This window comes from Protopterus annectens, chromosome 1.part1 (genome assembly GCF_019279795.1).
Source record: "Protopterus annectens isolate FY-2018-M chromosome 1.part1, PAN1.0, whole genome shotgun sequence".
In the NCBI taxonomy this organism is placed as follows: domain Eukaryota; kingdom Metazoa; phylum Chordata; order Ceratodontiformes; family Protopteridae; genus Protopterus; species Protopterus annectens.
Genome location: NC_056726.1, coordinates 272,962,855 through 272,986,309, shown reverse-complemented (window position 1 = coordinate 272,986,309; position 23,455 = coordinate 272,962,855). Strand labels below are relative to the sequence as shown.

Genomic DNA, 23,455 nt, shown 5'->3' with positions numbered 1-23,455 from the left:
ACCAGGAAGGAAAGAAGGGTTTTGAATTAAAGGTCTAATGGTGTTGGGGCCCGTGGTCATGGCAGTGGCCACCAGAAACAGAATTCCTCTGTTCATCACCTGTTTCCAGGAGTCTAAGGCGATGACCAGGTTGTCTACACTTCGACACTTAGTTGCTACACTTCAACACTTTACTTTTTTATAGGTTTGTTTTACTTGCAAAGCTTTTTTTTGATCAAAGAAATTTCAAATTACCATTTAGGGACTGTTTCTGCTGATACCCAATCATTTGTGGCTTCTCAATTGGCTACCGTCCACGCTATCTCAAATTCATCCATGAGGCTAATTTCACATGCAGCCGAAGGCGCCTCAAGAGCAGTGGGTTCAGGCATATCTTTTAAGAGGCATGACTAGATGCACTTGTATGATTTTGTAGAGCACCTCAAGTCTTCGTTCATCAATGCTGCTTTTGACGGCTTTTCTTTGCTTATCCCCAAAGTGAAGGACACATTATCCAGGTGTGAGAAGGATGGAAAGACCCTCTCTGCAGTGGGTGTATGTTTTTTGACTCCTCTGATGTTAATGAGGTGGTCAGAAGATGTGGTTCAGGAAGTCCCAGTGTCCTTTCCAGGACACACATGGAGAAAGTTCCCATAGGGGCGGGTAGGGACTCAAATGGTCAATGCCACTCCCACGGCAGAGGAGGCCTGCAAAATCAGGGGTCCATAGATTCTTTCTCTGCAACAGACCCTACCAGCATTTTTGAAAGGAGGCCTAATTGTCCACCTGTGGAGGCAGTCTGGGGGTCAACTATCCCTGCACCAGAGAGCCTGGCTAGACATAACAAAAGATACTTGGGTGCAGAGGATTATTTCCAGAGGTTATATAATACCCTTTTCCCTTCCACCCTGAAGTCTACAAAAAATTCTCAACATTCCACCCAGTCAGAGGAAAGAAGCAGCAATATAAATACAAAAGCTGTTAGAAAAAAGAGTCACCCAAGCGGTCCCGCCAGACCAGATAGAATCGGGAACTTACTCAAGATTCATTTTAATGCCAAATAAAACAGTGGACTGGAGACCAGTTTTGGATCTCAGCAACTTGAATAAGTCAGTTCAACACACAATGGTTGAGTCCATTCTGGGCAAGGACAACTGGATGTGCTCAATAGACCTTCAGGATGCATGATATCGCATAAAGATGAACAGACAATCCAGAAGATATTTACACCTCTGGCTGGGAGTCAGTCATTACTAGTTCAGAGCTCTGACCTTTGGCCTCACCACATCCCCCAGGGTGTTTACCAAATGTATGACAGTAGTAGCAGCTCACTTGAGACTGCAGGGTTTCCAAGTCTAGATGACTTGCTCTTTACCGTCCCAACCAGGTATGTGCTACTAAAGGCAAGAAATCAGGTACTCTAAATTTGCTCTCATCCAGGGATAACCATAAATTATGACAAGTGTCACCTACAATCAACTCAAAATTTGCAATTCATAGGAGCAGTTTTCAACACAAAGTCATTGATAGCTTCTCTTTGTCTCTCAAGAATACAGACCATCAGATTGCAGGTCAGAAAAATAATTTGCTGTACCAAGATTTCAGCTTGCTTGGTCCTTCAAGTTCTGGGATCAGTATCAGCAGCAATGATCTTAGTACATGTAGCCAGATTTCATATGAGAAATCTTCAGCGGATGTTAGCAATATAGTAGTTGATTCTTTACCAACACATGTCAGTACAAATAAGAATCACTTAGGCATGCAAGAGAAATCTCATGTGGTGGTTTCAGGTCAGGTATAGTGACCATGGACACTTCCCAGTTGGGGTGGGGGGCACTTGGTCCCCTGAAGAGGCCAAATTGCATATAAATGTCCTGGAGATGAGACCAGTGCTCAAGCCCTCCAGAATGCTCTCCCTGTAGGCGCAGTTGCTATTTAAACAAACAATATGTCAGTAGTTTGGTACACCAACAAACAAGGTGGGACCAGATCATACCGCATGTGTCGAGAAAGCAATGGGTGATCTCTTCCAACTGCTTTCTGATAACAACACACATTCTGGAGCAGTCCAGTGTGATAGCAGAAAAATTGAGCAGGTCCATTCTTCTGCCTCACAAGTGGTGTCTCAACAACAAAATGATTGAAATGATCTTTCGTCAATGGGGCAAGCTTTGCTGTGTGCTGTGATCTTTTTGCTTCTCCCCTAAACAGTAAATGCAGCAGCTACTTTGCCCTAATCCCCCTACAGAGTGAATCATCGAGGGATGCTCTACTTCACGATTGCCCTCCCGGTCTGCTTTATGCCTGCCAGACAATTCCATTAATTCCAAAATTTCTGCAGAAAGCTGCAGGTTGAAGAGCAAAGTCACCCTTGTTGCACCTTACTGGACTCAATAGGTTTGGTTCCCCTTCTAATGGCCTCATCTACTTTACCAACCTTGATTCTGGATCCAATTCCAGACATTCTGTGTCACCCAGCAGGCATGATTCATCCAGACATCTCAAACCTCAAACTTGCATCCGGTTTCTACAATTTCATTAATAGCCAGACAACCTATGCTCTGTTCCCCTGTCTGCCATATCCTTTTAGCTTCCCATAAACCCTCAACACAAAAACTGTATTCAAGTAAATGGAAAAGATTTGTTTACTGGGCGCAACAAAATCATATTGATCCTTTCTCACCTGTACTACATAACATACTTGAAATTTTAGCTTTACTGTAAAGACGAGGTGAGCTCCTCTGCCATTAAAGTTCAATTAGCAGCAATATCTAATTTTCTTATTGGATTTGAAGGTTCTTCAGTAGCCTTTGTTAAACTTTGCAAAGCATTCTTGAGAGGCACTCTTCTTTTGAGACTACCGTTTAAAGACCCTACTCTACCATGCGATCTGAACTTGGTAATGCAAGCATTAGCACATTCCCCATTTGAACCAGCAGCTAAATGTGACCTTAAGTTTCTTACTTGGAAAACTGTTGTTTTAGTAGCCATTACCTCAGCTAGAAGAATTTCAGAAATCCAAGCTTTGTCTTCATAGCCTCCCTACTTGATTTTTCATAAGGATAGAGTTACATTACGAACCTATGCATCTTTCCTTCCCTAGGTGGAGTCAGAATAAAATATCAGTCAGTCAGTCCATTAATTTGCCAGTATTCTTTCCTGAATTTGCAAACAAAGGTGAATATATGTTCCATTTATTGGATGTTCACAGACAGTTACATTTATTCATTCAACATTTGTTTACCGCGAAAGTCTGACTTGGAACAAGCCAATTTTCAGTGGAGGCCCAGGGAGACATGCCCCAGATGCATGTCTTTGTAACATAGGAGGAAACCAGAGCTTCTGGAGGAAAGCCACATGAATGCAGGGAGGTCATGCAGACTCCGCACAGAAGGCACTCCAGCTGAGAATCAAACCAGAGACCCTCTTGTTGTGAGGCGACAATGCAAACTGCTGCACCACTGCGCCATCCTATTTTTATCTGTACCACTGCGCTGTCCTGTTTTTATCTGCACAGGCCAAAAAAAAATCAGAAAGACAGACCAATTGTTTGTTTCCTTTGCAGATCTGAACTTGGGTAAACCAGTTGCAAAAGTAACTTTAGCCAGATGGCTGACTGCATTTCTTTTGTCTATAACAAATTGGGTCTTACCTTAGCTAAACCTTTAAGAGCCCATTCAACTAAGTCCATGGCAACTTGTTCACTATTTCTATCCATGTTTTCCATGGATGACATTTGCACAGCAGCAACTTGGGCAAGTCCTCACACCTTTATTACTCATTAAAATTAGATCTGGCCTCGAGGGGTAGAGCATCTTTTGGTTCAGCTGTGCTCAGGAATATCCTTCCTTAGAACCCACCTGGGGTTTTAGTTAGCTGTGGACTCTGTCCCAACAGTTGAGGATAGAATTAAAATTGACAACATCAGATAAAGAAGTCACGTACTCAGCATGATGTTTCATCTGGTTTGTCCATTTTAATTCTTCCTCAACTCCCTGCACACCAACCCCCATCCTTTGTTTCTACAACTTCTGGGTGAATGAGATGTTATAAGGACACTACTGTCCTTTTGACTGAGCTCCTGATGTGGTTTCCTCTCTAGAACACATACATTTTTAAGTATCCTTTTTATATATACATGTTAATAGATACCACTTCTGGTAAAATCAGCAAAGATCTGAGGAATGTTAGAAGTTGGTGCATTAAGGTAAGGGAGAAGCACGAGAGCTTTTTGGTTACCATAAGCTTTAGTAACGTCCAAGTCGGATCCAAGGATCAGATCTGAATCCAACAGTTGAAGAAGAATGAAAATGGACAACACAGATGGAATGTTATGGTGAGTACATAACTTCTTTGTTTTGTCTGTCTGAACAAGAGCATTTTTTAAAAACCTTAAATTATTTTGGATATACGATGGTAGGATTTTTCTAATTGGAAGAGTTTTATAGAGCTACACTATGTCAGATGGAGTACTGTATTGTATTTTATGGTGGAGTGAATGGGGGTCAGAGTAAAGGTGATTTAGAATGGATTGAGTTCTGGGTGAGACCCCACAGCAGTTGAGACGAGAGAGGTAGAAATACTTTTCTGACAATGTCAGAGATTTAGTGATTTAATAACATATTCTTGTTTCCATAAGTTCGTAAACCCCAGATCACGGTGTCATTCTTAAGGCAAGTCACACTTAAGGGATATTTTTCGGGAGCACTAGTTTTACCAAACGTGACTATGCTATATTTCTTTGTATTTTTCATGAGCTTGTGATTAGAGCACCAATTGTTAGCATGCTCAGGGTCTTGTTGAAGTGTTACTGACTCTGAATAGGTGTTTAGGATGATTCCTGGATTGTAGTCTTTGAATTTTGTTAGAAGTTTTTAGCATCTGCTTGTACTTCAGAGAAGTAGATTCCAAAAAGGAGCAAGCCTACAAAAGTACCTTAAGAATGATACTAGTTATGCTGTACTTTATAAAGAGGATGTACAGTTTATGCTGAGCAAGTTTATTCTGTTCGATAGCCTGGTAGCAAGCCAATGAACTTTAAAGGGGTTAATGTTTAATTGGCTTAACTTATTTGTAATGGCAGAGTAGAGAATAATATCAAATGCTTTGGCTAAGTCCATATAAGCAATGTAGATGAGAAGTTTTTCATTTAGGATTTTAGTGAGTTTTATAATGAATCTAACAGATTAAGACACACCCTTCGCCTGACAGAACTGAACTGCAAAGGTTCTACAATCTGCAGATTTTGTATGCCCACTGATTATTTTTTAAATATATTTTTATAGGTAAGGCTAGTGAAATTGATGGGCATGTCGTTGCCTGGGTAAGCAGAAGGGCCACAGAAGGGGATAACCAAGGCATTTCTTCCATCTTCAGAGGTATAGAGAGATTGAAGATTTTTAGGTTTGGATAGGTGATGCATTAAGCTTAAGAGTAAACAGCTGGTTATGTTATGTAGCTCCATGAGGATGCTGATGTTCTTCGTGTTTCACTGTTGCAGTCATTACATTTGGGTAATCTACTGGCAGGTTGCCCTCAGTCGGCCTGAATAACAAAGTCAGTGCCTGTTGGACGCAAAGGGACTTTTCAATGTGGTAACTGTACCGCTTGTGGTTTTATAGATAGTAGCAATGTTTACATACATCCAGTTACTAATCATGAATACATCTTCAATTGTAAAGTAACTTGTACCACCAAGAATGTGGTTTACTTAGCAACTTGTAAGAATTGTACTTCATTTTACGTTGGAAAAAACAACCAAATATTTAAAAGAAGGATTCTACGACATTTAAATGATATCCATAAAGGAGATGTGCATAATGCCTTAGCGTTGCATGTTTCTAGATTCCCGAACCACAGCTTTGTTTTTAAGGCTATTGATAAAATTTATGAAGGAATAAAAAGAGGTGATGTGACCACCAAAACTGAAGTAAGTGAAACAAAGTGGATAATTAATTTATGGGCAGATTGCCCTCCAGGACTTAATGCTGTTATTCCTTTAAAACCAGTTTTGAAAACTAGAAGACCTACTATTGTTTGAATGAGTTTAGCAAATGAAACTATTGGAGGCTACTACTTTGTTTCAAAAAGAGGGGCATTATCCATTATCTCTATGATTATTGGCTAAGCCTTCTAATAAAGAAAGAAATGGAGTCCCTACCAGACATGATCTGAAGAAGGTTTTACCGAAAGCGCTTATCGTGTTAATTTGGGACTTTCAAAGTTTTTTGCTTTGTTTATGCTGTGGAATTATCAACCATATGTCAACTGAAAGCTTTGTTTGCTATTTAGAAAGATTTACCAGCCAAGGTGCTTGCAGCAATTTATGTTCTGAAAGCGTTGATCAATGCGGAGCCATTTAAACTCTGAAAAACTCCGAAAAGCTTTTAGCTTTGAGTTAACATCTCTTTGAAGAGCGTTTATCAGCCCAGGACTTTGCAGTATTATATACCTTGTATTCTTGTTTACTAAGTGTCCTTCATAACGTGATACCTAAACTTTAGAGTTTGTTTTATCTTTTGAATTTTGACAAGAAGCCAACGTTGTTTCATTGACACTGTGGCATCAACGTTTCTTCTAGTAATTTGCCAAATATTTGGAGAATGAATTAGGACCGAAAGGTCTGTGTGATATACTTTTAAAGGACATTTTAAAAAACACACTAGGACCAAAAGGTCTGTGTGTTATTGTGTATTATTTGATATTTTAACTACTTTTAAAGAACATATAAAGTTTTTCAAAAAGCACTTGAGTTGTTTGTGGAGTTGCGGCTTGATTTTGACTTTGCTTTATTTGCCTACTAGCCGCCACGTAATCGTGAGCCATACATTAATCTTGAATAACAAAGTCTTGGGTCCTGCGTCAGTTGCTGTCTTCTCTTCCATGACGTCAAGTCGTCAGGGGTATAAAATATGCAGCCGACGCCATTTTAATCAGTCTTTCTTGCCGCGCGGTGCCCGAAGCAGAAGCAGTTCACAAGTGCTGGTTGGCCGACTCCTGAAATTTTCATTTTCAAGTTTCAGAACTGAAGTTTTCAACTAAAGTTAAGTACCCCATTGGGGAAACTTTTTCTTGCTCCTTTCCGATGTCAGTAAAAGTTAATAATTATATTACTTGTGGGAAGCAAATACCTCATAAGGATTTTCATTTATACTGTATTCCTTGCCTAGGCCCTGACCACAATGTGCCTTGCTGTTGGTTTTGTGCTAAATTTAATCAACGCACTATTAATAGTCTGTATATTTTTGCTTCTAAATACTTTGGCTCAAGATTTAACTATCCTGAAATGTCGTCGGTTAGCAATCCAACTACCGAAATTCACAAAAAATGCAAAGAAAAAGACAGAGACAGACTGTCGAGGTCGAAAACCGACGACGAAGCTTCTCCTAAGCCAGACGCCAGTTCGCCGGTACTCAGTGAGGTGCTTTCGCAGCCCCTGATGCCTGCTACTTTTGATTCGCAGGCCTTTACCGAGACCCATTCAGAGTTCGGTATGCCGCGAGATTCTTCAAATATAGAACCTGCGGATGTCTCTTCCTTGGATGGGTCCGGAGCCTCTGAGCAGGCACCGGCTTCCGAGGGTGTTTTCAGGCCTAAGGATTTGTATATTAAGCCGACGCCATCATCAAAAACAAGGTCAAAACCAACTTCTATGTCTAAACAAACGACGCATGAGCCACGTGTTCAGGTCCCTATGCCTAAAAAACAAATGATCAAAATGGCTGAGGATTTAATTACCTTGATCAGGAGTTTCCACCCCCCTCCTGATAAGAGGCCTAGGCAAGGCACTGATTATGAATCTTCAGATCAGGTTTCCATTTCTTCTGATTCCTCTTCTGATCAGGAATTTTCTATTCCCCCTTATGAGGTCTCTGATGCAGAAGAATCCATCCCTTCTGCTTCTCCTCCTGAGGATTTTTCTTTTGTAGAAACTTTGCATACCTTAAGGGAACATTTTCATTGGGAGAGTCAGGATTTTTCAGAATCCAAAAAGATTTTCTTCTTCTTCCTCAGCATAGGCCTTTGGCTATACATCCTGTTTTAGACATTGTTGATGATGTTTTCTCAGAATCCAGCATGGCTGCTGATTCCCTGCCTCCGGCTCCTAGTAAACCAGACAGATATTACAGGGTTCCTGACTCCCACAAGTTTCTTTTCAAAAATCCTACTGCTGACCCTGAAACAATTTCTCAGGGTCTCAAGGGTGTTAAGGCTTCTACTGCTAAAAATCCTACCCCTTCTGATAGAGACTCCAGGGCGCTGGATAGATGGGGTAAGAATGTTTATACGTCTGCAACCCTGGCAATCAGGGCTTTAAACTGTCAATTTCATATGCTTAAATATCAACAGCATGTCATGGGCTTACTTAAACAGAAAATGATGTTGATTTCCGATTATGTGGAAAATAGAGTTACAGGATTTATTGCATTCAGCTGAACAAGTTGGAAAGCATACCTTGCAATGTGGTTTTGATTCCTTGGAGGCCTCTTGCAGGGCCGCCGTAACTGAATCTGTGATAAGAAGGCATGCTTGGCCCAAGAAGCAAAATCTGCCTGATCATGTTAAAGCTAAATTGTTGGATGCTCCTTTACAACAGGGCAGTCTGTTTGGTAATAAGGCAGAAGAAGTTTTGAAAAAGATGGAAGACAAAGCTAAATCTATGCAAACTGTAAAATATTTCTTGCAAGTGCAGCCACCCAGGTTCAGTAGACACTGGCCTAATAAGAAATGGTCCTTTCCAGTACCCAACAGAGCCACTCAGATCAAACCCAGACACTCCAAAGGCTCCAGGTTTCAGTCACAAGGAACTTACAGAACAAAACAATGGGGTGCCTCCACCTCCAAATCTGGAAGTAGCAAAGCACCCCCTACTATAAACAGTCTCAATGACTTTCCTCTGCCATTTCCAAGCACTTACCTTTTGGCAGCCCCTTTGGGGGGAAAACTAGCACTTCATGCTCAAAATTGGCATCTAATTACCCAGGACAAGTGGATCTTAAATATAGTATCCCAGGGATACAGATTTCATTTCCACACGTTGCCAATTCCAAACGGATGGTGAGATCTGCCTCCAAATCGGTGGGCAGAGGCCCAGAAACAAGTCATGTCCCTCATGGATATGGGGGCTATTCAACCAGTACCAGAAAAGGAAAAAGGACAAGGTTTTTATTCAAGACTTTTCCTGGTACCCAGAAAAGACAAATCATGGTGTCCAATTCTGGACTTATCCATTCTAAATACCTTCCTGGACATTCCAAAATTCAAGATGCTTACTCTACAACAGTTACTGCCCATGCTAGACAAGGATGCCTGGTTGGTAACTCTAGACTTAAAAGAGGCTTACCTGCATATCCCAGTAAGGGAATCTTGCAGAAGATACCTCCGCTTCAAAGCAGGCTATTTACATTACCAGTTCTGTGCACTGCCCTTTGGCTTATCTACTGCACCCAGGGTCTTCACAAAGTGCCTGGCACCAGTGATTGCATTTTGCAGACAAAGAAACATTCAAATTTATCCTTATCTGGACAATTGTCTAATTCAGGCAGAAAACAAGGACACTCTTCTACAACATCTGATGTTTGTAAAAAGGCTTCTAACTTGCCTAGGGTACACCATAAATGAAAAGAAATCACAACTGGTACCCTCTCAAATAATTACATTCCTGGGTACAAGCTTGAATACAACTGCCCAGATGACTTACCTCACTCCAGACAAACAAATTCAATTGATAATATACTTCAAACAAGTGGCCACAAAAACCCAGCTATCTGCAAGACAAATTCTGCAGGCTTTGGGGTTCATGGCTTCCTGCATTCTACTAATTCCATATGCAAGACTGCATATGTGGAAACTTCAATGGTACCTAAAACTTTATGGAGTCAACATTGTCACAGCCTGGAAACAATGATTCCTCTCATTCCTTGCCTGCAGCAGGAGTTCCTATGGTGGGCAGAGGCCTGTCACCAAAACAAGGGACTGTCATTCATTCTACCCCCTGCCACCCAAACCCTGACTACAGACACATCAGACTATGCTTGGGGGGCCCATCTGGCAGGGAGATGCATTCAGGGCAAATGGAGCCGAAATCAAATGCACCTACATATCAACCAGAAAGAAATGCTAGTTGTACAGAATGCTCTGACAGTCTTCAAGGACTTCCTTCATCCAGGACAACTACTGATAAAGACGGACAACACCACAGTTATGTGGTACATAAACGAGCAGGGGGGGGGGTACCCACTCCTACCCTCTTTGCAGACTAGCCATGGCCTTGTGGAACACAGCCTTGACTTACCAAATACACCTACAAGCTCAATTCCTGCCAGGAAAGCAAAATACTCTGGCAGACGAACTAAGCAGAAATCTTATGGACCCACACGAATGGAAACTGGATCCACGAATCTTCAGCATGTTGACACGAAAATGGGGGAGCCCAGACATAGATCTTTTTGCCTCTCCCGAAAACTATCAGTTAAACAAATTCTGCACAAGAATTCATCACAAAAAAAGCTTGGAAAGTGGATGCTCTATCCTTCAGCTGGAAAAAACTATCAGTCTATGCCTTTCCCCCTCTGCCTCTGCTCTCCAAGGTTTTACTAAAAGTCAGACAGGAAAAACCAAAAATGATTCTGATTGCTCCAGACTGACCTCGCCAATACTGGTACCTGCTTCTACAGAATATGTCACACCTTCTTCCGTGGTACCTGCCTCAGACACCTCATCTATTGTCTCAGCAGAACTATCAAATTCTGTACACTCAGTTCCAAACTCTAAATCTTGCAGCATGGCTAATCAACTAATTTCATCAGTCATATCTCTCAGTAAACCTGTGATGGATGTCATTTTGGAGGCTAGAAGGCCTAGTACTAGAAAATCTTATGCTGATAAATGGAAAATATTCTGTGCCTGGAACCAAGCACAAGGAATAAACACAGCAATGCCCAATATTCCTCAGATTCTGCAATATTTAACTGAGATGCTTCACAAGGGCCTATCTTTTTCTTCTATAAAAATCCATGCCTCTGCCATCTCAGCTCATTACAACACAGAGCCTCCTCTCTTTTCTCATCCTCTGCTAAAGCAGTACCTCAGAGGGGCCAAAAATTTGAGACCTCCCAGGAGAGCACCAACTCCTGCATGGGACCTCAATTTTGTGCTGGAAAAACTCACCCTACCTCCTTTTGAACCAGCTGCTACTGCAGACATAAAATTTCTTTCTTGGAAGACAGCCTTTCTTTTAGCAGTTACTTCAGGTAGAAGGATTTCAGAACTACAGGCTGTCATGGCAGTGGATCCTTTCATTATCTTTTATCCGGACAGGGTGGCCCTCAGGACCAATCCATCCTTTATGTCTAAGGTGGTATCCAGTGTGGTTCTTAATCAGACCATTCATCTGACAACTTTTTTCCGAAATCCGCAGAACAAGGGGGAGCAGATTCTGCATTCATTGGATGTACACAGACAACTAAAATTCTACTTAAATAGGACAAAATCTTTAAGAAAGTCTGAGCAACTAATGGTGGCATTTGCTGCAGGGGTAGAGGGGAAGGCTATTTCAAAGCAGACTATTTCAAAATGGATAAGCCATTGTATTCGTTTCTGCTTCATGCACCATGGTAAACCTGTCCCCAAGGGGATCAGATCCCATTCCACCAGGGCTGCATCTACTTCTGCAGCTTTTCTCAGAGGGGTTCCTACCAGAGACATTCTAGAAGCTGCTACTTGGAGCTCAGTTCATACGTTCACCAAACACTACCATTTACCTCTCTTTTCTAAATCCAGGGCAGGCTTTGCCACTGCTGTCCTGCAGGGCCTTATAGCTGCTCCTAATGCTGTATAATTCCATCCTCCCATCCATAGCTTTGGGATTCTACCCAAATGTAATGACTGCAACAGTGAAACATGAAGAACATAGTACAGTTGTGTACACTTACCATAAATGTAGATGTTCAAGTGTATTCACTGTTGCAGTCCGGGTTACCCACCCACCATCCCCCTTTTTTTCTTTCTTATTATACCTCTTCTTTCCTTCACTATGCTCAAAAGCCTTTTTGGTGCATTTGCTTTTAGTTAGAGGTAATTTTTTTTGTGTTCTAAATTACATGCACATATATATATATATATATATATATATATATATATATATATATATATAATTTGTGCTCCCCATTTGGGGGACACCTGACATCTGGGGCAAGAAAAACTGATTCAAATGGTGTCAGCTGCATGTTTTATACCCCTGACGACCCTGACGTCATGGAAGAGGAGACAGCAACTGACACAGGACCCAAGATTTTGTTATTCAGGCTGACTGAGGGCAACCTGCCAGCAGATTACCCAAATGTAATGACTGCAACAGTGAATACATGAACATCTACATTTATGATAAGTGTACACAACTGTACTTTTTTTATTTCTTAGATCTTGACTTGTAGACCCAAACTCCTCTGAGGAGCAGATTTTGCAGGAGGCCTCTGACACCTCTCCTTCTGCTGCATGAGTAGTGCCTCCCCTGGACAAATATGTAGACATAGTCTGCTGCAAGGTCTGGAATGTGCTAGACATAGTGGGCTTATCCCCAGAAAAGTGGACAAGGGTATTCCATACTCCAAAAGACAGGCCTCACTGCAGTGAAAGACCTCTTGTTGACTCCATTGTGGTGGCCATGGTTGCTAAAAAGGGCATCACAGGAAACAACCAGCATATCAAAACTCTAACAAAGAGTCCAGGATGGTGGGTGGGCTCAGAAAGAGTGTGTATGTGTCCAGTACATTTTCCATTAGAGATCTAAACTACAGTAGTGCCCAAGATCAGCTTTCACAGAGACATTAGCTAGAAAGAATTTGAAACTCTAGCACAGTTGCCCGCTAGGGAGCTTCACTCTCAATTGGAGCAACTGGTGGTGACCATGGGTAGCATGGGTACCACTTCATTCATCTCCATGCACTGAAAATGTTGAAACACAGGTGCCCAGTAGGGAGTTAGCTGGAATAAAGAAGCTGAACCATGACAAAATAAAATCTTCTGTTTAATACAAAATGGGCACCTGTGTTTCAACATTTTCAACGTTTGGGCTGGTTTGAATTTATTTGTTTGCTGTTTGTGCATCTCCATGCATGTTTTATTATGGATAGAGTAGCTAGATCTACAGGTCAGATCTGATCGTGAGGAGACAAGCTTGATTCCAGCTTACAGATTTTCTGGACCACTTTAAAGCAGCTTTCACCAGCACCCCATTTGATGGCAATTCACTATAAGGACAACAAGTTAAGGCCAGGCTGCCTACATGTGAGCAGAAAGTCAACACGCTCACTGTTTTGTGGTCAAGTTCATGGCCCCTCAAAGAACATTCCAGAAGAATGAGAAAGGGGCAAGGAATTTATGGTTTTATCAAACACAGATCCCCTGAATCTAGATTAAGTAACCAATGATAAAAGTATAATATTCCAAAAAAGCCAACAACTCATTGGAATACACACGGCAAAACAACACTTTAATACAAAATAGTAAAAATATAAAACGTGAGCGCTTTCACAGAGTCCTGTCTGCTTCCTCAGACATCAAGGCAGAGGGGAATCTCCTTCTGTGCACCATGTCAGAGGAAGAGGTGGTTCCAGTAACCAGGGGGTGGAGGCTTCTTTTGAGGCTTTCCTCCTTATGACCCTTTGCCTGACTGCTCCCCTCTGGAGACGGTCAGAGGACATTTCTGCTTGCATGCTCTGTCATGGATGTCTATTACTAGAGATGTTTCATATCAAGAGGCTACTTCATTATCTTTTGTTTAAAACCCCTAATTCAGATGTCTCACCAACCCCAAGTACCATCCAGACAGAAAGAAGTAGTGAGCAAGGAGTCGAGAGCAATTCAGAAGGACTCACCAGACCAGAGAGGATCTGGATTGTACTTCAGATTATTTTTAGTACCCAAAAAGACCAAGGACCTCAGGCCAATCTTAGATCTGAGTCAACTCAATTGATTCATAAAGCAGAAGATATTCTGGATGGTCACTTTGCAGTTCATTTTGCCTTATCTACAGGTAGAGTACTGGATGTGTTATCTGGAACTTCAAGATGTTTACTTGCACATAAAAATGGACAAAGTATCAGGAAGATTCCTGTATGTACAGCTAAAAGACAGTTGTCACCAGTTCAGGGTACTACCTTTTGGTCTTACCCCAGCCCCCTGGGTGTTCACCAAATGCATGACCCTGACTGCAGCTCACAAGTGACTCTTGAGTGTACGCATTTTCCCATAATTTGACTATTAGCTCTTAGTGGTCACTTTGATGCATCATCTGCTAACAGAAAGACAATATTTGTTCAGCCTTTGCCTGTCCTTGGGAATAATTGCAAACACAGACCACATCCCAGTTAGAGTCCTCTTAGGATCTCATTTTCACTGGATGTCATCTAGATACAATCAGATATGTGTTGATTCTTCCTCAGGACAAGATTTCAACATTGATCTTGGAAGCAGCTTCCCAATTACAACAAGACCAACCACTGGCAGTCCATGTTTTGAAAGTGTTAGGCCTCATGGTGGCTTCTATTCATATGGTTCCCAACACTAGACTCAGTATGAGGATTCTACAATGGACTCTGCTTGTTCAGTGGAAGCAGTTTTCTTACTTGTTGCATTACAAACTCCAACTGTCTTGCATGCCCAAACAGAGCCTAAATATTGTGACTGGATCAAAACAGCATTGCCAGAGAGTCTCCTTTTTTCCAAATCCATTCCTCTAGCTACAGTAACCATGGCTGCATCTGCACTCATGTTGGATGGGGGCATTGTATTAGCATGACTTTTCAAGCTTCATGGACTGTAGAGGAGGCAACCTTGCACAGCAACATACTCGAGTTGAGAGCATTGCAAGCATTGCAAGCAAGCATTTCAAGACAAGCTCCCTTGAGATATAGTCTCCATACAGTCAGAGAATATAGAAGCCATGTGGTATTTGAACACACAAAGGTGAATCAGATCCCATCCCCTGTACAAAGGCACAATAAGATTATGGGAATTGGCTCTGAACTTGCAACATTTTGATAGCAATGCACATATCCAGGTCCCCCAACATGATTACAGAAAAGCTCATCAGGCATATAGCGCTTCCCCATGACTGAACCTTGGACATCAGAACAGCACACAGGTTATTCAGAAGGTGGAGGGCATTGTGCCTTAGCATAGTTCTTCAGGAGATGCGATCATCCAGGTAACTGCTGTCACACAGTCATCCCTGGATCCTCCTGTATACTTTTCCTCCCCTGCCCTTCATTCCCAGGCTGTTATAGAAAATCAAAGATTGCAAGTCTCAGCTCATTCTCATAGCATGCTTCTGGCTCTGCCAGACTTGGTCTCCCCTGTTATGGCCTCACCTGAAGGAGAAGCCCATTCTTCAACCACAAAGTTCCAGTCTGGTAAATCACCAGTCTGGGTAGCATTATCCATTACATTTTATCCCTGTGTCTAATCCCATGGTTTCTCCAGTTCCAGTAATGGCCATGAACTAAAATTCCTTCCAGATGTTGTTGAGATTACTAAGAGGATGCTATGTTTTTAAAGTCATTTTAAAAGAATTCTAGGAAACTCTTCACCCCTCCTGCACCACCTTACTTGCATGTGCAAACCCTAACCATAAACCTAACCCTATGTGTTAACCTTTTTCCTAACAGTACCTCAGCACATGACAAAGGACACAAAGTACACACAAGACATACAAACATACACTGTATGCCCAACCTAACCTTTAGTCTAACCCAAACCTGACAACACTTTCAGATACACACCAGCTACTGTAACACAATGTTGCACATGTTCATAACCACCACTTTTTCATTCAAACATTAATTTTTCTGCACACTGCTACTTACCTAGATGGAAGAAAGTTTTAGTGAGCATCAGTCAAGTCATTATCACCCATTTCTGTTCCTTTGGATCAGATTTTAGCCTTTCTATCACAGTTGTTTAAGAAAGGAGCTAGTTATTCTTCAGTCAAGGTACACATCTGCAATATCTTGCTTTCATCAAGGATTTCCAAGTTATTTTTTGACATCACATCCTTCTTGCAAAGCTTTTCTCTAAGGAATGTTTCTTAACACAAGCTAGTTTGAATGCAGTAATGCATTCTTTGATGCTGAGTTAATATTTCAGGGAACACTGAGATTTAGGTACTTCAAACATATACACATTTGATAAGCCGTCTTCTCTTTTTACCTGCGTTGGTGCATTTCCATTGAAAGTAATTGCATATTCTGTGCAGTTAATATATAGTTCGCATTCTTTTTATTTTGTATGATGCAAGATTTATCGAAAGCAAAAAAAATAGTTTTATGACAAAAAAATGACATTTAACACAACTTAATATGGCTTTTCTGTATGTTTTATGGAAAGACAACTGCAAGCCCATGGGGGTATATGTTTACTGCTTTATAGAGCACCAAGGATGACACAGACAGCAGGCTGAATGATGACTGATGCTGATGAGCTGAAGGCCATTTGTTTTGCTATTGAAGAGTTTCCTCCTTGAAAATTACTTTTGTAGTAAGCACATCACACGTTTGCTTTTTAAGTTTCTCTCTAAAGAAATTCAAGATTACTTGGTATTTCACTGCTTTTGCATGAGGCATACTCCATCTTGCAATGGTTGAGCAACAGTGTGAAGCAGGCATTGCTAGATTATGATGTGGAACTGAAGGATACAGTCCTTTAGTATATGATGGAGATGGGTGGGGAGATTGATTCTGTCCCACTGCAGTTTTGGCACTTACTGAAGGGAGAGGTGTAACAGCATGCAGCGTTCAGGCTGGGGATGTGTATTTGGCTCTGCCAAGTCATGTGTGTAAAGTATCTTTCAGTGGGCCATGACCAATAATGTACACTCATTGGGGAAGGCACTGCAAGCCCTCCCATGTGCAAGCATGCATGCATGTTAACTTCTTGGGATAGATTTAAGATGCAAAACACACTTATGGCTGTCTGGGTGACAACCATGACAAGCCTAGCATCTTGCCTAGTGATGAGGAAGAAATGGGTGATTGCAGCATGGGCTTTGTGTGTTATTTAGGCATAAAACTTGAAAAATGTTTAAGATAAAAAAGACAGGTATTGACATTTCACATGTAAACTTTGAGCTTCTTGACAGAATAGGTGAAACATTAACTGTCGTCAGGGAGATGAAGTCCTTATGTTGTACTGATACATGTCGCTCTGTCTCATTGTTTCTCAGATATATATATATATATATATATATATATATATATATATATATATATATGTTTGTGGTGCATAAGCTCACACAAATGTACTTTATTTGGTTTTTGACCTTTAATGTTCAACTGAAACTTAACATCTGAAGCTAAAAATGTTACTATATGTTGATGTGAAGACATCCTCCCTTGTCTAAATACCTAATGGTCAGTGTTAATTTTTTCCTTTTATAGCATGGGTATTACAGTAGAACAGTAGTCCTAAAGCTTCTTGAAAAGAAATACAAATCACTGGTGAGTTATAATTCTGATTAACTGTGCATCATAAATAGCTCCTTGCATGACATATCCCATTAGCATTTTCAAGCAAAACTGTGTTCTCTGTTTAAATATTTGCCATGTGTATTTTTTTACACATTTTGTAGAACTTGATAATTAATAATGACTATAAACACGAGATGAATAGCTATTACTGTATGAACTGTGCTAAAACACCCCGGGTATATTTCATGTTCTCCAGTACACACCTCAGATTTTCTTTGTGTGTGTGTGTGTGTACATATTTTCCAGTTTGCAAGTTCATGTGTACATGATGCATGTCATAACATTTGAAAAATTGATTTGAAGATTCTAAAATTACTTTGTATCAGTAGCGCCCGTTTTATTAAATGCCAAATCACTATTCTGGTTTAAAAAAGACATAAAAGACTGTGATTTATGCTTTTTTAATAAGGACATCATATGTAAGCATATTCTACAAGAAAAAAATATGTTTTGTCACAAGTTCATTTTACTGGTAATATACAAAAGAAAGCATTATATATGCAGGGATGGGAATTTAGTCACATACATGAGTTACTTAGGGAGAAGTATTGCATTGTAGATACAGAAACAGTTGGAAGAGCTGTCAGGTAAAGCAAGTTTTGTAACCTGTAAAGAATAATGCTTTCTTTACTATCCTGTATTGTGACTCTAAAATTCCACAGTTTTGAATCCCGTTTTTTTTCATTATATAACAGACTTCCTATATGTGAGTAATGAACTGAGGAAGGATTCATGGAAATGTACTTCACTGTATAACACTGACTTTGCTGTGTGATGTATACTTGCCATGGACCTTATTTGTTGGCTTAGTGTTAGCCTTGGTTTTGCAATCCTTCAGCTACACAAACTGAAACTTACAATGAAGCTTGCATGGCATAGCGTTCACAAGCAGTAGTTACTCCTGTGTACTGGGGTACTGTAGTGCTTATTGTCCAGGGGCATCCTTCTCCCACATCAGTTTGTATAAATAATTCTTGCCTAGTAGGATCCACCCTCCTAATATCTGTTCATTTACACGTCTTGCCATCACTTGGCAGTCACCACCAGTTAATGTTAACAGTCCTTGCTGTCCCAGGGCCCCTCCTAACGCCTGATATTTAAGTATTACTGCTTGTTGTGCAGGGTTTCACCACTACCTCCTTTTAGTGACTGATTACTCTTGAAATTTTGTGGAATTAATTTGGCATGTTACACCTGAACATGGCAAAGGGGAGACATTTGTGAATATGCTGCATAAAACTACATTTATTTTTTATCTTTCAGCAGGTCAGTATGCCATATGCATGCACTGTAAAAGCTGTTAACACATGTGCAGTCCTAGCAAAGGTAGGGCATCCAGATTCAGGTTTGCAAGTGGGGTAGCTGTGATCAGAAACAGGCTTATGAGGTCCTACCACCATTGCTGTAGGCACTGAAGGAATAATTTATGTCAGGAAGGAAGGATGGTCCATTAGGCAGCTCTGACTACAGAAGACTTCTGTTACTTTGTAATAATTTAGTAAACAGTCCTAGTGCTGTACTGTGTGGATTTTTTAAAGATCACCTGCAAAGCACAGAAATAAAAGAAAGTGAAATCCTTCCATTCTAACACTGTTACATAGTTTCTTCTTCCATAGGTAGATGAGCGCTAATGTTTCTTTATTTTCAAGGTGAATTATTTGAACATTATTTTTAATATGCTGGTATGTCACTACTGACATTTCCAGTCTTTGTTGGAAAAGGTGTTTTTACAGGAGCATTACAGTGAGGTCATTTGGCGGAAGCAGTAGTTTTCCCATGTCAGCATGTTAAAATAATGTGGGCTAACATTTTATTTTTTAACAATTTAAATGTAACATTTTCCTTCCAGCCACAGTTTTATATTTCTGATTGTTGCAATCAAACACACACACTGTCATCAACAAGCTTCAACAGCAAAGTGATCACAGAAATATGATCTGATGATGATAATTTTCATTCTGTCCTCAACTGATAGGTTTGGATTCAATCCCTTGGATCCAACTCGGACGTTGCAAAAGCTTGCAGCAACCAAAAACTCTCAAGCTTCTTCCTTACCCACAATGCACCAACCCCAATTACCTCAGATCTATTTTGCCATTTCAAGCAAAATATGCTGTCTTCCATCTGTCTTGAGCGTACATCAGGGAAGTGTCATATTTTTTCAACTCCTTACTTAAAAAACTTTTTCTGTTTCTATCTCTTACACTTGTTTATAAACTTCCCATTGTTTCTTACAATTTCTAATATTTCCTTCTGTCATTTGTATGTTTTTTTCTGTACCTCTTAGATACATTTGTTAGTATCTTCCTTCCCTCTACAACCTATTTACCATTGTTGGTATTTCCATCTCTTTTTTCTCTTATTTCCCTATCTAAAAAAAATTTCTTTCTTCACTGTTTTATTATATTGTTAACGGTTATTTTGATTGGTGATGGTGGATGAACTGGCAGGCTTTAAAATATGTACAAAGTGTGGGCACAAGCTGTCACTTTCCAATGCCCTCACATTTTGTTAATGTCTTCTGCATTTACAAGAGGATTGCTCAATATGTCACAGCTTTAACTCTCATATGTTGGTAGAATGCAAAAATAAGCTGATACTGAAAGGTCTTCTTCATTTGAAGAGTCTATATAGGAGGGTTCGTCTTCCTCTAAAACAAAAACTACAAAATCATCTTCTCCCAAGCCATCTTTCTCCTCCTTAGCTTCAGACTCCTCAAGAAAGAGGTCTCATAAGGACCTGGTCTCAACCCCAGATCCAAAAAAGGCAAAAATTCAAGATTTAGCTTCGGAAAAATTATGGGATCCGACGCCTCCTAAGTCAGTTTCGATGAAGTCAAAGCTCTTGGATCTGATCAGACTGCCAAATTACTATCCAGAACAATGTACTCTCTGTCACTGGATCTGGTTCCTGACAGGATACCTTCTCCATTCTTAGAAAGACCCAGATCTCTGTCCATATACTCCACTCCTTCTTCTAGAAGCCTTACAGAAGAAGATGTGGAGAGACTGGTGAAGAAGATTCTCTTGGTGCAGAGCCAGACTGATGTTCCTTCAGCTCCTACCCCTGTGAGTCAGGAGAGTCGTATATTTACTACTCCCCCATTACAGATTCCTCCTCTGACTCCTGTAACTTAAGAGCTTTTGTATCTGAGTCATCTGGATCTGTCTGGCTCGAATCAGAAGATAACTTTATCCTCAAATCCAATATCTTCTCTGAGGGCTTCAGTCCCATCGAATCTGGAGAGCTCCTGGAGCAATAGTGCACCTGTCGTATCCGAGGTGTTGCATGTGACTCAGAAGTTTTCAGAGCAATCTCTGCACCTAGGAGCCTTGACACTGGATAGCTTGGCTCTGGCTTCCTCCTCAGAGGTTTTGCCCTCAGAGCAGGGGAAGCCTACAATTCAGAAGCGCGTCTTCTCAGATACAAAGTCATCTTTCTCTCCAAGTTGCTCTGCCTTCAAGACTGAGAAAGCATTTTCTGCCTAAACAGATGTTCTTTGTGTTTCAGTGTTGCTGTCATCACATTTGAGTTATCCCTGCCAGGGTAGCCCTCGGCTGGCCTGAATACCAGAGGCTTAGTATTTCTGCATCGGTTGCTGTCGCTTCAGGACTGACGTCAGGTCATCAGTAGTATAAAGTAAGGCAGCCAACGCCATTACATCAGTCTTTCTTGCTGAGGAGCCCGAAGCAGAAGCAGTTTGCATGAGTGCTGGTCAGCCATTACCTGAATTGAAGCTGAAGTCTTCTAAAGCTAAGTACCCCGTTGGGGATCCTTTTTTCTTGCACTAACCAATGTCAGAAAAAGTTAACAATTGTCTGGCCCGTGGAAAGCAAATACCACACAGAGACTTTCATTCTTACTGCATCACTTTCTTAGGCCCAGACCACGATGTCCCTTGCTGCTGTTTTTGTGCTTTGTTTAACGCCAGAACTATACGTCATCGGGCCCTTATTGTAGCTAGATATTTTCTCTTACAGTCCTCGAATTCCGATATGGCTTCGGTAAGCCATCCGACAGCAGATCTTCTGAAAAAACTTAAGGATAAAGACAGAGACAGACCGCACAGGTCCAAACCTACCGACGACGCTTCCGTTATGCTTGTCATCAGTTCTCTGGTCCTCAGTGAGGCACTTTCGCAGCCCCTGATGCCCACTTCTGTGGATTCGCAGGCTGCTACCAAGACCCTTTTCAAGTCTGGTATGCCGCAAAACTCTTCTTTGACTAAGGATCCTGCGGTTGTGTCTACCTTGGATGGGTCCGGAGCTGCTGAGCAGGCACCGGCTTCTGAGGAAGTACTTCGCACTACCGATTCTTGACACAAACTGATAACTTCTTTCGCATCTACCGTTCTTTTGAAAACTACCGAGTTTCTAAGCGCCAAGGTACGATCCGCACCCAAGGACCCAACGACCCAATCGCAGGCACCTGCTTTCTTGCCTCAGTCTCAAATGCTTAAAATAATGGAAGACCTTATCATGCTGATCATGGGACGCCAAGCTACCCCTTCCAAAAGAAAAAGAGATCTGTCCCCAGTAGTTTTGTCTGAACAGGAGTCTGATGACTCTGATGCATCTGAATATGAAGACATGCAATCTCTCTCTGCTTATGAGGATTCTGATGCAGAGGATTCCATTCCTTCAGCCTCTCCACCCAAAGACTTTTCCTTTGGGGAAACCCTTCATACCTTAAGGGAGCATTTCCAGTGGGAATGTCAGGACTACCCTCAGTCTAAAAAGAGACTCAGAGAGTTCTTAGATCTTCCACAGCACAGACCCCTGGTCATTCCCCCCAGTCCTGGATGTTGTGGACTATGTTTTCCTGGAATCCATTTTGACTCCTGACACCCTCCCTCCTTCACCCAGACTCATGCAAATTTATTTTCAAAAATCCTACTGCTGACCCTGAGGTAATTTCTCAAGGGCCTAAAGGAATTAAAGCAAGCTCTGCTAAGAATCTCACCCGCTCAGATAGGGATTCCCGAGCACTAGACAGATGGGGTAAAAAAGTATACACCTCTGCTACTCTTGCTATCAGAGCACTAAATTCCCAGTTCCATGTGCTAAAATTTCAGCAACATACCATGGAACTCCTCAAACAAAAAATGTCTTCCTTTCCTGCTTGAGCAGAATCTAAAGAGGTACAATAGTTAATGCATTCTGCACGTCAAGTGGCTAAGCACGCCTTACACTGTGGTTTTGATGCCCTAGAAGCTTCTTGCAGGGCAGCAGTCACCGGTTCTGTCCTTAGAAGGCATGCATGGCTTAAGGAACAACTCTTGCCAGACCATGTTAAATCTAAATTATTGGATGCACCTTAGCACAAAGACAACTTATTTGGCACTAAGGCAGAGGAGGTCTTAAAAAAGATGGAAGAAAAAGCTAAATCTATGCAGACAGTTGAATATTTCCTACAGGTCCAGCCACCCAGGTTCAGCAGACATTGCCCCTCCAAGCACTGTTCCTTTCCTGCTCTCACCAGGTCAGTTCAGCCCAGACCCTGGGGAAGCAGACCCCCCAGACAGTAGCCACAGGGAATCCAGAGATCAAGGCAGTGGAGTTCCTTCACTTCAAAAACAGGGAGTACTAAGCCACCCCTCATGATAAGAATTCACAATGACTCCCCCACCCCCTCCTTCTGCCCACCTACACTTAGCCTTAGGAGGAAACCTCTCCTTTCACGCAAGCACCTGGGCCACCATTACCAACGACCGCTGGGTTCTCAGGTGTCCCAGGAATACAGATTTTCTTTCCACACTCTTCTAACTCCAGAAGGGTTCCCAGATCTACCCCCAAACCAGTGGGCAGAGGCAATAAAGCAAGTCCTTTTCCTGCTCTGTATGAGGGCAATAGAGCACTTCCCTTTGGCTTATCTACTGCTCCCAGAGTTTTCACAAAATGTCTGGCTCCCTCCATTGCCTTTTGCAGACAAAGGAATATCCAAATTTACCC

At 41.4% G+C, this 23,455-nt stretch overlaps 1 protein-coding gene across 1 annotated transcript in view; it reads left to right on the top strand.

Moving 5' to 3' along the window:
- TBC1D32 (TBC1 domain family member 32) overlaps window positions 1-23,455 on the top strand; it is a 1,886,357-nt gene that overhangs the window by 154,543 nt on the left and 1,708,359 nt on the right. Inside the window, exon 6 of the mRNA XM_044086982.1 lies at window positions 17,415-17,474. Coding sequence (XP_043942917.1) covers window positions 17,415-17,474 — 60 coding nt within the window. The remainder of the gene's footprint in view (window positions 1-17,414; window positions 17,475-23,455) is intronic.